We start from the raw sequence: 14233 nt of genomic DNA on the forward strand, positions 1-14233 counted from the left end.
TTAAATCGTCTAAAACAGTGGCTGTATGGAAGCTGATGTTTTCTTGAGTGTAGAAATTAAAGGCTGAATTAAGCATATTTAGTTGATGGATGCAGAGCTAATAAATTATTACAGTATGTAGCTCCAGAACATGGTGTGGCTTTGTGAAGGTGATGGGAACAATGCTTGGCTTTATATTTGAACGGCACCCTCCATTGCTGCTGCCTTTTTTTTTAAAAAAAAAACTTAATATTTGATCATTTGGATTAGAACAAGTGTTCTGACAAAAGCTGTGTAAATAAACTGAGGTAAGGTGAATGAATGCTTGAATGGTTACAGTCTAACCTTTACTTTAGACTGAAGTGTTCCTTTGTCATGTTTTGCAGTCTGTGATTTGCCACGCATCTGCACTTGCTTTTAGTTGATAGGGTATGCATTGTGATTAGGAAAGACTGTTTTGGGGCCGGATGGCGGTCTGGTGGCTGCTGTCTCTCCAATTCAACGCAGGCTTTGCTACAGCAGTATCTGTGTCAGCTGAGAAACAGGTTGTTACAATTCACTTCTCAATTTATGCTTTTGGAAAACCCAGCCTGAATGGAAGCCCGTGTAGGCTTAAAATATAACAGTCTTCCAAGTCAGATCAGTCATCTCTGGTTCCGTTTATTTAAAATAAGCAAATTAGGGAGGAGTGAAAAGCTGATGATATGTATAGAGCCTCCGCCCCTTGGGATAGTTCGCTGGGAGAAGCAGGTTATCTGAAGAATTATGCTGTCTTAAAAGTATTGTTTATTGACAATAAGTAAACTGGGAGGTTGAAGATGTAAAGATGTGATAACTTTGAAACAAAGGTTTGGAGTTACATCAGTTTTGACTGAAAGCTTTTGTTAGTTGCATAGGTCTATTCTGTGAGAAAAAACAAAAACCTTAATTTGTAAGGACACCCATTGTTATTCTTTTTTCAGGTGGTATCATGGAAAACTTGACAGAACAATTGCAGAAGAACGTCTTCGACAAGCGGGAAAACCTGGAAGTTACCTTATTCGAGAGAGTGATCGGAGACCAGGTTCATTTGTGCTTTCATTCCTTAGTAAAACAAATGTCAATCATTTTAGGTGAGAATTAAATGTTTTATTTTAAAATACTGTAATCTGTTTATTTTTGGGTTTAGATCACAATAGAATACAAACAGAAAACAATCACTGTATTATAATTGAGTACTTTTTACTCTATTCTTGCATGGTACAGCTTTTTACTTGTGTTTAATTGTTTTAAAATATGCTGCTTAAAAATTACTTTATAGGCTAAAGAACAAAAATGTGAGGAAACTAACAACATCTGGATAGAGAAGCCTGTCTAAAGTGGTTGTGAATAGACTTAAAGCAACGTGTAGGTTTCATTAGTCAGTCAAGGAGATTGTTTTGAGTCTGTTCCATAGTAGCCATTGTAGCTCAGAGGACATACTTGAAGTGCTAGCGCATCTGGTTGCTTCCTTAATTTTGAGGGGGAAAAAAACCCAAAAAACCAAAAAGAAAAACCCCAAGAAGAAACAAAGAGATTATGTATTTAATAATCCGAAGGTTTGCTGGAAACAGCTTTCAGTATCTGTTAGAATTGGTTGTTCTAAATACAGGTAGCTCTTTATCCAAAGTTGTAACTAGGATTATTTTACCATTGCCAAACTGTGTACATTAGTAAGTTAATCTATTCTTTAGTGTAAATGAGATGTATTCTGAGAAGAGCTTGAAGGGTAGTCAGCAAGTGGAGTGCTGCAGTGTAATGTTCATCTTTACAAAACAGGAAAGCAAATGTTTCTTCAGCAGTGAAAGAAATCTTTGTCAGTTGTCTTGATAGCCACAAACAAATTCAAAGCATATTCTTCAACTTCTGGAAGTGGGAATTACCCAGAATACCAACATATGAGCCACTATGTGCATGGTTTACAAATGTGGGGAGGTTTTGGTTGCATCTGCTGTGTGATGAAGTGTGCTTCAGAGGTCCTGATCTACCATTGACATGAAGGTGTAATTTTCTTAAGTGCAGACAATATAGTACAGAAATAGCATCTCATGTTTGCGTCTTGCTGTCTGAGCTATCCGTTTCAGCTTCTCAGCTATACTCGTTTGGGAACTGGTTACTGTGTAGCAGTAGCAGAAAAGAAAACTGTGCTAATACTTGCTTTCTAGTGTTGTTTTAGGGTCCTGGATTATTTTTAATAACTTCTACTTTCGAAGCCAGTATCAGGCAATTGACTGTTGGTTCATGCCCACCATAAAAGTGTTTCTGGCAACTGAGGTAGAAGATAATCTAACGATTTCAGATTCCCTAAGGAAAGGGTCCTTACAGTATTTTCAAACCTTAAAGAATCTTTCATTCTGAGAGCCATAAAACACACAGAGATAAGTATCCAAAGGGAATTAATTTGTTAGTTAATACTGTTCTTCAGAGATTGGACATGTTTTCTGTTTCATTCTTTGACTGCAAGTGTATATTTTTGTTTGTTATTAGATAGGCAAGTGTTACACTCAAGAACATTGTCAACCTCAAGAATAGCAGCCTTAAAGTAATTTCAAGCAAATACAGGGATGGATCTCCTATGTCCCACAGAGACACCTTTTTTTGGTGTCTCTCTTGTTTGGTTTTTTTTTTGGTTGGTTGGTTTTTTACCTTTTTTTGGTAAGTCAGAGAGATACAAAATATTTTGAAGGAAAATATTTATCTTTTAATCTTGTCCTTCAGAATTTTCTGTGATTACAGCAGTGTTTCTGTATTTGCTAGCTCAGCATTCTGAAGAAAGGTTTCATTTTAAGCTTGATGAAATAATCATCTGAAACACTAAATTTCATTTAGAACCTAATCTCTATTGAATAATTTACCAAGGAATCTTACAAAAAATATGCCAAAAGATCTAGCCTATGTCCTTAAAGTTACATTGTTTTCTGACTTCCCGTGCAGTGCTATATGCTTAAAAACTTCAGATTTCATCTCTGAAGATTCATCTTTGTATACGTGTTACATCACTGTTTGGGAGAAATAATTTAGTTGAAGGAACTGACTGAGAAGGAAGACTTTTGGGCAGGAATGTATCAGAACACTGACCTGCTAAAGAAAAAGAGTAAAAATGGAAGAAACCCATAAATAGCGTACTCATTTGGGATGAAGGATAAGTTTCTAGGCAATTGAATGTTTGGTGGTGGTTTTTTTTCCCCACCTTTTGTTTTTGAGTTGTTCACAAGCTTTGTGAAGAGGTCAAACATGAAGTAGAACACTAAGAAGATTCAAATATGTTTGTTCTTGGTACTGTAATTTATTTTGAAATATCCTTCAGATAATTTGTCTGTCTTCTGGAAACTGGAGAGACAATTAACATGAGCTTTTAAATTTATTTTTTTTTTTTAACAGCAAAATTTGCTTAGCTTGGTAATAATTTGTTTCTCAATTTCTTACATTTTTGTAAGAATGCAAGTGAGCTGCTACTCAGGACTCCTGTCTGACCTCTGTGTTGCTGGAAAAATTCAGGTCTGCTTGATGCCATCGATTTACATAATGTGGTCAATTCTTCGGATTATCAAAAATTTTTGAAGTTGTTTCAAATTAAGTACTTCTTCAATTTGCAAATGACTCTTGAGTGTAACAGGAATGTTTTAAATACTGTTAGCTCTTTTACCTAAAGAAATAATTTCTGACTGCTTTTAGAATTTGTATTGACTAGCAATGTGAACAGACATGGTACTTCCCATTTTTGATATGACAGCGCACTAACGAATCTCTGTACTTTCAGGAAAAACACAACCCTTAAAGAATAAAATGAACAGTTTTGTAAGAATACTTTGTTGTGTTAAACTACTGAAATGGTTTTGTATGCTTTTTTGCCATTAGTTAGCAAATTTTTAAATTGAGTATAAGGAGATACTTCGATTACTCCAAAGTAATTTCTTAACTTTTAACATGGATGCTAAAAAACTAAGAAAGTGACTAATTTTTGAAGGTGTTTGTTTTCTGCATTATATAATCAAGTGCAGTTATTTGTTGTTAAAATACTTTAATATGTTGTTAAATGTGTATAAGCCTGTCATAAAAAGAGTATGTCCTGTATGATACAAGTAATGATGCTGTTGTCTCTACTAGTGCATTATTTCAGTTTTCCAGGATACCCACAATACATTTTTCTGTTTAACTTCATTTAGTTCTGACAAATGTACTGGCTTTTTTGTGAATCAGCACTTCTGTTAGAGTCTTAAAATACTGGTGTGTCATGCAATATATATCCGCAATTTTTGATGAAGTATTCAGTAGCTAAGATTTACTTATGTGTTTATGGAGGGCTTGTAATACTGCATTTTGCTGAATGTAGACACTGCTTTAAAAATTAAATATTATCCTAATATCTTTTTTCTAAAAAAAAAAAAAAAAAAAAAAACTGGTAGCAAAATATTTTCTTATGTCAAGCTTCTTTTTTTTTTTTTATCAACAGGAATATTGCCATGTGTGGGGACTATTACATTGGTGGACGTCGTTTTGCTTCACTCTCGGACCTAATCGGTTATTACAGTCACGTCTCCTGTTTGCTGAAAGGGGAAAAGCTCTTATTTCCAGTAGCACCTCCAGAGGCAAGTAGTAAAATTTTTATAGTAAAATTTTTGTGTCGCTCACTTAAATGTTAGCAACTTTAATCACCATTCATAGCTTTCTTTTGGAAAAAGCATTGTAGAAAGTTTCCTGTAGTTCTACATAGGCTCAGCATATGTTGAAGTATAAGGACTATAAAAATGCATTCTTACTGATACAAAGTAACAATTAAAAAAAAAAAAATTGCTGTTTAAGGAATATGTGTAATGAGAAAGCTAGATGTCGGGTGTTGCAGTTATCTCCAAATGTAGTAATAGCATTGTAAGTAAACAGAGATAAACAAGAAAATGTGCAGTTCTTGGCTAGTAAGGAGCACCATTGTAATGTAACCTCTACTGTTTTGTGATATTTTGTGTATCTAACAACAGTTTCAAAATATTCATCCTGGAAGTAACCAAGGTTTCTGAAAATGGGGCTTCTTTCACATGCCCATCCTTAAAACAATATAAGTCCTCCCCGCCCCCCCCAACAAAACCCAAAACCTAAATAAAGATGTTTCTGAATGTTAAACTTCTGTAAATTTCCACTCTAAGTGGAAGAAAGTTTAAAAGTATATTTTTATGGAAATTATCTTGCTGGTAATTTATTTTGAACATGATAAACATACATTATGTGTCATGCTAGAAGACGAAACAAAATGAGAGCTCTCGTAGCTAAGTGTATGTATAACGCTAGCTCTCAGTGGTTTTGAGCTTTGAAAATTTAAAACTGGCAAGGGGGATATAAGTGACTGTTACCAGTCCTTTGCCTCAGAATAGCATAATGCTGGGGAGAAGAATCCTACAGTAGAAAGAGGGAAAAGTATTATCTTTGCTCTCTTCTCTTAAATTGTAGCCTGTGGAGGACAGAAGGAGAGTTCGAGCAATTCTACCTTACACCAAAGTGCCAGAAACTGATGAAATAAGGTATGTTTTAATAATAGTAGCAGTTGTGAAATTCTCAAGAGTATTTATAAATACAAATACTATACTAATATAGTATGTGTTCATATGCAAATACTGTCCAGTTGCATCTTAAACTTAACACAGTTAGGTTAAAGGATGATGCCTTTCTGGTTTTTTGTTGGAAATAGCAATAAGACTTTTTATTCTCGGTATATCTGTTTGTATTAATCGTAAGAGAAGTCACATTAGGTTTATAGAGTGAAATTAGTAATGTTATAGTTTTGAAGTGTGTTTTATAAAGCCCTAGATTTTTCTCCAAGAGAGTAAATTTCTCTATGAAAGAATTCTGCGCAGAAATGCCTTGTGAGTGTGTGAAATAAATGAGCTAGGCTTTTTTTCCTGAACTGCCACAGAACTAACTCATAGCAGATAAATAGTTCAAGCCAAATCAATTCTGACTACTAGAAGGAGACTGTTAGCATTGACTACGCATAAATGGAAGAACAGAGTATTTAATGCCTTCTTTGAAATAAGGAAAAAGAGGCAACGTTAAGAAAGCTTTGCCTCTAATGTTCTAGTACTCATTTTCTTACCTGTGCTTAGAAACTTGGTGACTATTTTTTTCTAAGTTCTCTTTACTTCTCTATCCATAAAATGGAGCAAGAATGATTCTCCCTTCCCTTCCCTTCTCATCCCTCCCTCCTTTTGGAAAGAGTCTGTATTGAACAAATGATACTTCTAAATGTGTAATCTCCCATAATTTTAAGATCTTAAAAAATTCCTGAATTGCAGGCCTATATCTCATATTCTCATACTTTTCTGTTAGCTGTTACTCACCTCCTTTCTAACACTGGTACCTCAATAATTTCTTAGGGATTGCCTGTACTCCCCACCTTTCTTGCATTTTCATGAGATGCTCTGTGGAAAGGAAACAAAACCAACAGTCCCATATCCAACAGAAAAGCATGTGCTGGTTACTTGGAATGGATACTGCTTTCTTGAGATGTCAGAATTACTTTTTTCAGACGGAAAAGTAGGAGGATTTGAAAGAGATTTGTAGTGATTTCTCATCTCTCTAATGAGACAGTCTTGGTTTCATAAGTTGATTTAACACACCAATTGAATTGGGAATTAGCTTGTTTTGGGGAGTATTAGCCTAAGATACAGAGAAAGGTATATGAGAGCTTTATATCCTCATTGGGATGGAAATTTATTCCAAGGCTCACAGTCCAGTCCTTTCTGACCTCTTTAAAGAATGCTGGGAGGATATTTGTCTTTGAGATTATGTTTTTCTAAGCGGATGAGAAGAAGGTGGTAAGACAGGGGAGGGACTCTCTAATTGCATATTGCAAGTAAGGCTTCCTACTACGTGTAAGAATAAAAAGATAAATTCAGTCCATTAACTGCCTTATTGCACCTACCAACTTAAGAGGCAAAAGCATTTTATTATTTTGCTATCATAACAAAAATTGTAGAAAATTATACCTTTTCTCCCTCTTTTAGGATACAGCTAAAATGCAAAGTTCTGTGCTTGGGTTTTGAGATCCACATGTTCATGGCATAGCTGGGACCAAAGTTCTCAGTTTGTTCTAGGTGAAATTAATATGCTCTTGAAGACTTTATGCATTTCAGAGAATCTTCACTTAAAATTTTAATTATCATAGTTAATATTTAGAAAGTTTGAAGTATTATAGGCTTAATTACAGCCTGTGTTCCATGCAGTAACTTAATATATAGTTCTTGTAATAGAGCTGATGGAGGGTGCTCTTGCTGTCACCCATTCTTAGGATTTAGATTCATTAGCAGCTGAATTTATTCTGTGTTTTCAATAGTGGTTTGCTGTTTTTTGTTCTTTAATTCTTGCTGTTTGCTTTGTGCTCGAGTTAACGCCTTTTCTATTAGCCTACTTCAAATGAGAGAAATGCCATAGAAATTTGCTGTGTACTTTTGGACTGAAATAGTAGTTAATGAGCTTCAATACTTTATTGCTATTTCCTGTACCCTGATGCATCATCACACTTGATTGAGAAGTCTTGCTGTGCTACAGTGAAAGGTTTTCACATGACCTGAGTTTGGGATAACACCTAAGGAGTAACTTACACTAACCTTCCAGAAATGAAACTCCCTTAGACATGTTCATGCTTCTTATTTATGCTTTTCTTGTAGCTAACTGCATGGCTTCTCTGGTAACTGTTCTGTACTCTCTTTGTAGCACTTGGCTTCATAGGTGAGAACATAAAGAATAGATATTCCACAGCCTTTTATTATACAAGATTAGCTTTCGATGAAAGGAGTATTATTTTCTTATAGACTATTAAGGGTATCTCTGGTTATTTTAATTGTGTTTAGTATTTGATCTCTCTTAATAAAAGAACAGTATTACTATCTTTTAATATTGTTGTGGCATTATTTTTGTTTTATACATCCTTAGCATGCTTTGAAGTTGACAGGACTGAAGTATGTCTTAGTAAATGTAAATCAAAAGTATAAATACTCATATATAGTATCCACTTAACTGTGAGGAAAAATACACATGATGTGCATGGGGTATCAATTCATGCATTTTTCACAAACATGTTTTCTCAAATATTTTGCAGAAATTATACTCAAGAATTCATTGTGTTCATTAAACTTTATATTATGATTGTATCTCTGATTTAAATCTTGCTGTAACCCTCTTCAGTTTCCTTAAAGGAGACATGTTTATTGTCCATAACGAATTGGAAGATGGCTGGATGTGGGTTACCAACCTACGGACAGATGAGCAAGGTCTTATTGTAGAAGACCTGGTAGAAGAAGTGGTAAGTAACTTTTATACTCAAATTTCTTAAATGAATGAGATTTTTGGTAAAATAATATTGAAATAAACCAAAACTAGTGACATTTAATTGCCTGTTTTCTAGTTATGTACTTTTCTAAACCTAGTAATTGGATCTGCTCGTTTTAATATAATATAACAAACCTTTAAGCCTAATTCAGTATCAAAAAAAGTGCTTATTCACGTGTTGTCGAAAGAGAGGTACAAGTGAATGGTACTGTAAATTTACAGGCAGTTTCCTAAACTCGACTGTCCTGGTAAACAATCTGCTACTCATTTAATTGCATTCTTTTTTTATATTTGCCATGAAATGTTCACAAACTGTATAGAATGTGATTTTGCATTGTGGTAGGCCTTTCTCTTTTTTTAAGGATGAAGTGTGGGTTAAAAATGTATTGATGAGTTAATTATACTTAGAAGGGCTTGTGTGGGCTCAGGAAGCTAACCAGGTGACCTGCAGATAGTTCAGTTACTGTAGGGAAACAGATGGTTTAATATACTTCAGAAGGAAAAAAAAAAAAAAAAAATTTAACAAGCTCAGCATTGCTTTGGAGTCAAATATTATCAAATATTTTTGATAATATTTTCCTGCACAGTACATATGTTTTGCTAATAGCAGCGTTACCTGCAGATGCTTCTCACAGATCTGTGTCAGGATGTGAATGGCTAACTTGAAGTGGCAGTACTAGACTATTTATCAGTGATTAAGTTAACCTTAGGAGAGCTAAGATTTTAAGAAGTTACCACCTCTAAAGAAGGACTTGAAAGTCCTCTGAAAGAACATATTTTGGCTGAACTTCCACTTAGTGAATGAAGAAGAAAACGTCTTTTCATGGAACTGCAATAAGCCCTTTAGTTCAAAAATGTCTCAGACTTCTTAATGTTTTTTTCTACAGAAGGTCTTAACCTGTGAAGTTTATTTTTTTTTTAAACTGAGCTGTACTGTTGTCATGCACTTAATATGTTAATTTTCTCATTAGGGAAGAGAAGAAGATCCCCATGAAGGCAAAATGTAAGGATTTTTGTTTTGTTATTAAAAGCCATCATAACTGTTTGTAAACGTCAGCTATGACATTTCCCAACTTTTGGGAAGGTGAACCAAAGAGATTTATTTTTTTCATCTCAAGCCATTTTTCTATACTAGCCGGCCGCTGAAGGATAATTAACATGAAAGAGTCCTGTAATAGGTATGCTTATTGCTAATGGGTTTTGCAGTGTTAAAATCTTAGATGAGTCCCTGTGGGATCACTTTCAGCCAAAATATGCACAATGGAGTAGGTCTTGAACATAGTGTTTGCCTTAGAGGTAACCTTTTTTCACATCTGCAAACTGTAAATGCTGGAGAGAGAGCAAAGTACCATCAGAAAAATGATAGTGTGATAGTTACAGTTTGTCTCTGTTAGCTTCATGTAATAACACTTATGCATTAAGGAGGAAGCCGGAGGACTATAAGATTTGTTCTATTTGCTTAAATACTTAAATTTTTTTTAAAGATTGAATACAATTTAGAATCAACAATGTATTGCTATGCCAAGCTGTTGATAGATTTTCAGTAGTAAAGATGAGTGGCAAAGGAAAGTTCCAAAAAATTTCTAGTGGCTTGATTATTTCATCTGTCCTCCATTTGCTTGCCATATTTGCACCTGCTGCTTTTTCTCTGTTGCTCAGTTTGCAATCTCCAAGAGGCTGATGGCTAAAGGAGGCATTTCTCGTTACCTTAATAGGAGAAAGAAAATCACTGGTGTATTTGTTGTTTGTTTACTGTTTGCTGGTGTTCTGCTAGTCAATTTGGCAGTGGGGATGCCTTCAAATGTAGGATTGATTTATTTGTTTGCTTGCAAAGTAGTTTGTAGCAGATGCTTGGAGCTTTGATACTGTCTGTCCACAGTTATTTGTGCCACTCAGAGGAATCCTGGGGAGACAGTGATTTCTTTGAACATTCCAGTAGCCAGAAATTATCCTCTAAAGGTAGTATAGAAAGAAAGTTAGACCTAGAGCTCTTTTCTGATACATAAAAAGGCCATATTTTTAGCTTTCCTTTAAAAGACAGAATAAGCTATTAAGTTGTAGCATGTCAAGCTGTTCTGTATAGTTGTAAGTATCAGGCTGAGACTGGACAGAGGCTGCTGAACTTTTTTGGGACACTGCTCTGACACAGGACTCTGGGAAGGTACAAGGTGTGAGATCAAAGCAGTTTGTATTCAATAGTCTAACAAAGCTAGGTTTTATTTCCACAGCTTCTGGCAAAATCCAGTTTGAGTTTTTCTGTACGGTGTTTATCCTCCTTGTTTGAGCTTTGGATTTCACAGTTCGAGTAAATTGCTGTTTGAGACTGACTTCAAATAATGCCTATCAAATTATCTACCATTTAGACAATTCATTTTCATCTCTAAACACAGTTGGATTTGAACGTCAACTACAAGCGTTGGACACTTTTATTGAAATTTATTTATTTATATACCTGTTAATGTTAGTTATTTCATGCTGCTGGTAGAACAGAACCATTAAGTAGCATAATCATTAATTATCTCATCTATATGTATTAGGTCTTTTTAAATAAAGATCAATTCATAGGTGCCAGAGCCTTGGATGTCACCACAGCCAAAAAAGAGAGCTGGTAGTCTTGCTTTCTAATTTTTCTCTTCATCTTTGTTAAGATGGTTCCATGGGAAGATCTCCAAACAAGAGGCTTACAATTTGCTGATGACAGGTACTTGTATTTCGGATTGAAATACAGTGGTACTGAAATGGCACAAAGTGATCCTATTCGTATTAAACTGTGGCAAAAGTTCCTTTTATGTGTGAACATGTATGAGTGTCTTAGTCTGACCAGCCCCTGTAGTTGTTACCTCTGTAGAATACTACACTGGAAGAAAACTGTTGTGGCTATGAGTATTGAGTGTGTTCTCAAGTACAGTTAATTTAGTAATTTTTTATTGAAATAATTTTTAAATTAATATATGTGTAATAAATTATTTCACTTATTGATGTCTTCATCAAAATGCTGTGGAAAATACATTTTTATATACCTGAAGGAAAATATATTACAGACTTTTTTAGCCCTTTCATAGAGCAAATATTTCTTTAAATGAAAACATCAAGATTTCCGACCCATATTGTTAAATAGCATACTTTAAATATTAGAACAGAAATTGTTAATTTTTAAAAACATGTTGTCAAACTTTTTTTTTTGGATGCTCTTGCAAAGATGTGGCTAGGTTGCCAGCTACAGCTAAACCATTTTGCATTAATTTTGGCGAGTCTAGTACTAGTTCATCTAGTTTGAGATCACTGTTGGAACTTACCTTATAGACTGTATTTCTTCAAGTGTGCAATTCTTGCTAATTTATGTGGAAATAGATTTGATAAGGGCTCATATATAACACTAAGAAAAGTAACACTATTATGATGTCTTTTCAGTTGGTCAGGTGTGCAGTTTTCTTGTGAGGCCTTCAGATAATACACCTGGTGATTATTCACTTTATTTTCGGACCAGTGAAAATATTCAGCGTTTTAAAATATGTCCAACATCAAACAATCAGTTTATGATGGGAGGCAGATACTATAATAGGTAAGTTTTAATGGTAAAAAGAATTGTGCACATTTTATATTTGTGTAAAGAATTTGTATAACTTGCTCCTGATAATTATTTACTCCTATGATTATAAGACTGTAGTTTTCTTAATAGTATATTAACCATGTTACCTAAGTTGCTTAGTAGTTACTTGTAACTGAGCAAGTTCTTAAAGCTTGCAGAAGCCTAAGCGTAGCTTGTTTCTTTTGAAGTGTTGTCCTTCTTCCGCAGACCAGTTTCTTCACGCTGTAAATCGTGGATTGTATGGATCATATGTGGATCTGTAATTAAGAGCATGCTGTGTTGTCTTGGAAGCTACTATTTGTATTCTTATCTGTTTGAAAAGGGAAAATAAAATTGTTAATTTTATCTGAGACATTCAATAGGGTTTTCAAATAATAGAAATGGGTATTTACAGGAACTAGGAAAAAATACCTTTACTGTTGGAAAAAGTCATTAAATTGCATTGTAATATGTGCATGATACTTGGGTCAGAAGTACAGATCACTTCATTTAGAGTGAGCAAACTTGGGATGCATTTGTTTTGCTATTGGTACAAAAAAATAATTTGTACAAAAAGAAATAACATGAGATATGTTCCCCCTTTTGTGGGAGAAGCTATCAATACAGCTCTATCCTTGATAATCTTGTTTTTAGAGTTGTTGTAGGTGCAAGACTTCTCAGTAGTGAAAACTCGTCTCCCTCTTTTCATGGAGGCCGTTGCCTGCCTCACAAAATCAGCACTTTTCCAGACTTGCTCACCTAGAACCAGGGCATTCTTTACCCCAATAGAGAATTTCTCTCACTTCCAGCTTGGCTTCTGAGTGGGTAGAAACCCAGCGGCTGGTGTGTCTGAGAAAATGTCGAGGTCTCCTAACTAAGAAGTTCAGTGGACTTCTTCATATGACTTCAAATGGAAGATGGTGTGAGGCTAAACAATTGGAACCTTATGAACCTATGCATGTCCCATACCCAGGCTGCTTGGATACCCTCTACATTAATCAGTCTGGCCTCCAGCCATCATTTCCTATTGAAAACCAAGCTAGCTGCAGTGTCAGCCTTGCATGAAGGTAAATGCTCTTTTGCCCATTCTCTAGTTACACGGCTTATTAGGAGGATGATAGGCTACCTGGAGCTCCCACTCTAGGTGATGTCAAACGAACTAGCAAATTAGTGGAACTCTTATTAGTCTCAAATGGGTTTGCAGCGTTAAATAGTACACCTTCAGAAAGTTACTACATTAAGTAAGTTATTACTTTAGAATACAGTGCTGGGTTGGCGTGTATGTAAATTACATTTACCCGAAGAAGATTCTTTCCATGGCGTTGAACGGAAAACAAGATTGTAAAGTTTAGCAGCACGAAGTTATGACAAAATGCTTTTAGAATTTTTTTAATGTTTTGGTACCTAGTTTGCAGAGATCTTCCTCAGTGTGAAAGAGAATCTGCGTAGCTTTAAAAGGCTTCATTTTTGTTGAATATTTGGGAGAATTACTGCTATACTCCTCGGCTCACATTCAGTCCAACTTAGTATGTGCTGCAAGCTGGTAAACTTCCTGGAAGTTCAAACATCTAATGAAGTATGCAATGCAAGATAATAAGGCCACAAAACGAAGATGGTAACATTCTGTAATGTAAGCTCTGCTGCAGGGGGCAATAAATAAGGAGCAGGAAAGAGAATAACTTTGTGGGCTTTTTAATTCTTGTATTAGTTCATTTAATGGGGATACTGTAAGAAAGACATCTTTAAATCTGTGAAGACTAACGTTGTTTTGTTATATGGAATAATTGGAAGTGGCTAAAAAGCAACAAAAGGCATTGAATGCAGAACAGAGGTATACAAAGCATGAATTTATGCAAGATAATGAAACTATTTATAAGCATTTCTTGGTGCAGAGAGTTCTGTCTTTGTGGCTTACCTAAAAATGTAGCGTTTGTCTTCAAGGTGAAAATACCAGATTCAAGAAGTACTGCTTCTTGCCAAGCTGGTGAAGAGGGCTTTAAACTAGAGATGCTGGGGGAGGGGAACCTCAGTCCGTCCCACTCCTACCAGTTTGATGCCAGGGCCAGCAATAGATGCCCAGAGCCTGGAGGAGGATCACAGGTCAGCAGGAGAGCGCCTGAAGAGCAGCACAAAGGAACTCCAGCCAGTAAGACAGCTTCATCGGGGGCACAACTTCAATGCGTCTATGCAAACGCATGTAGCATGGGGAATAAACAAGAGGAGTTAGAGACGTGCACACGTCTGCAGAGCTACGACCTTATTGGCATCATGGAGACGTGGTGGGATGGCTCCTATGGTTGGAGTGTTGGGATGGAGGGATACAGGCTCTTTAGGAAGGACAGGCAGGGG

General features: G+C 35.5%; 1 protein-coding gene across 1 annotated transcript in view; it reads left to right on the top strand.

Annotated features, from left to right (window-relative positions):
• Positions 1-446: 446 nt before the first annotated feature.
• The window catches only part of RASA1 (RAS p21 protein activator 1), a 53245-nt gene continuing 39458 nt past the window's right edge, over positions 447-14233 (top strand). The window contains exons 1-8 of the mRNA XM_009288284.2: positions 447-524; positions 889-1091; positions 4451-4586; positions 5440-5510; positions 8173-8290; positions 9288-9319; positions 10965-11017; positions 11728-11878. Of these exons, the coding sequence (XP_009286559.1) occupies positions 447-524; positions 889-1091; positions 4451-4586; positions 5440-5510; positions 8173-8290; positions 9288-9319; positions 10965-11017; positions 11728-11878 (842 nt within the window). The remainder of the gene's footprint in view (positions 525-888; positions 1092-4450; positions 4587-5439; positions 5511-8172; positions 8291-9287; positions 9320-10964; positions 11018-11727; positions 11879-14233) is intronic.

This window comes from Aptenodytes forsteri, unplaced genomic scaffold (genome assembly GCF_000699145.1).
Source record: "Aptenodytes forsteri isolate BGI_AS27 unplaced genomic scaffold, ASM69914v1 Scaffold41, whole genome shotgun sequence".
In the NCBI taxonomy this organism is placed as follows: domain Eukaryota; kingdom Metazoa; phylum Chordata; class Aves; order Sphenisciformes; family Spheniscidae; genus Aptenodytes; species Aptenodytes forsteri.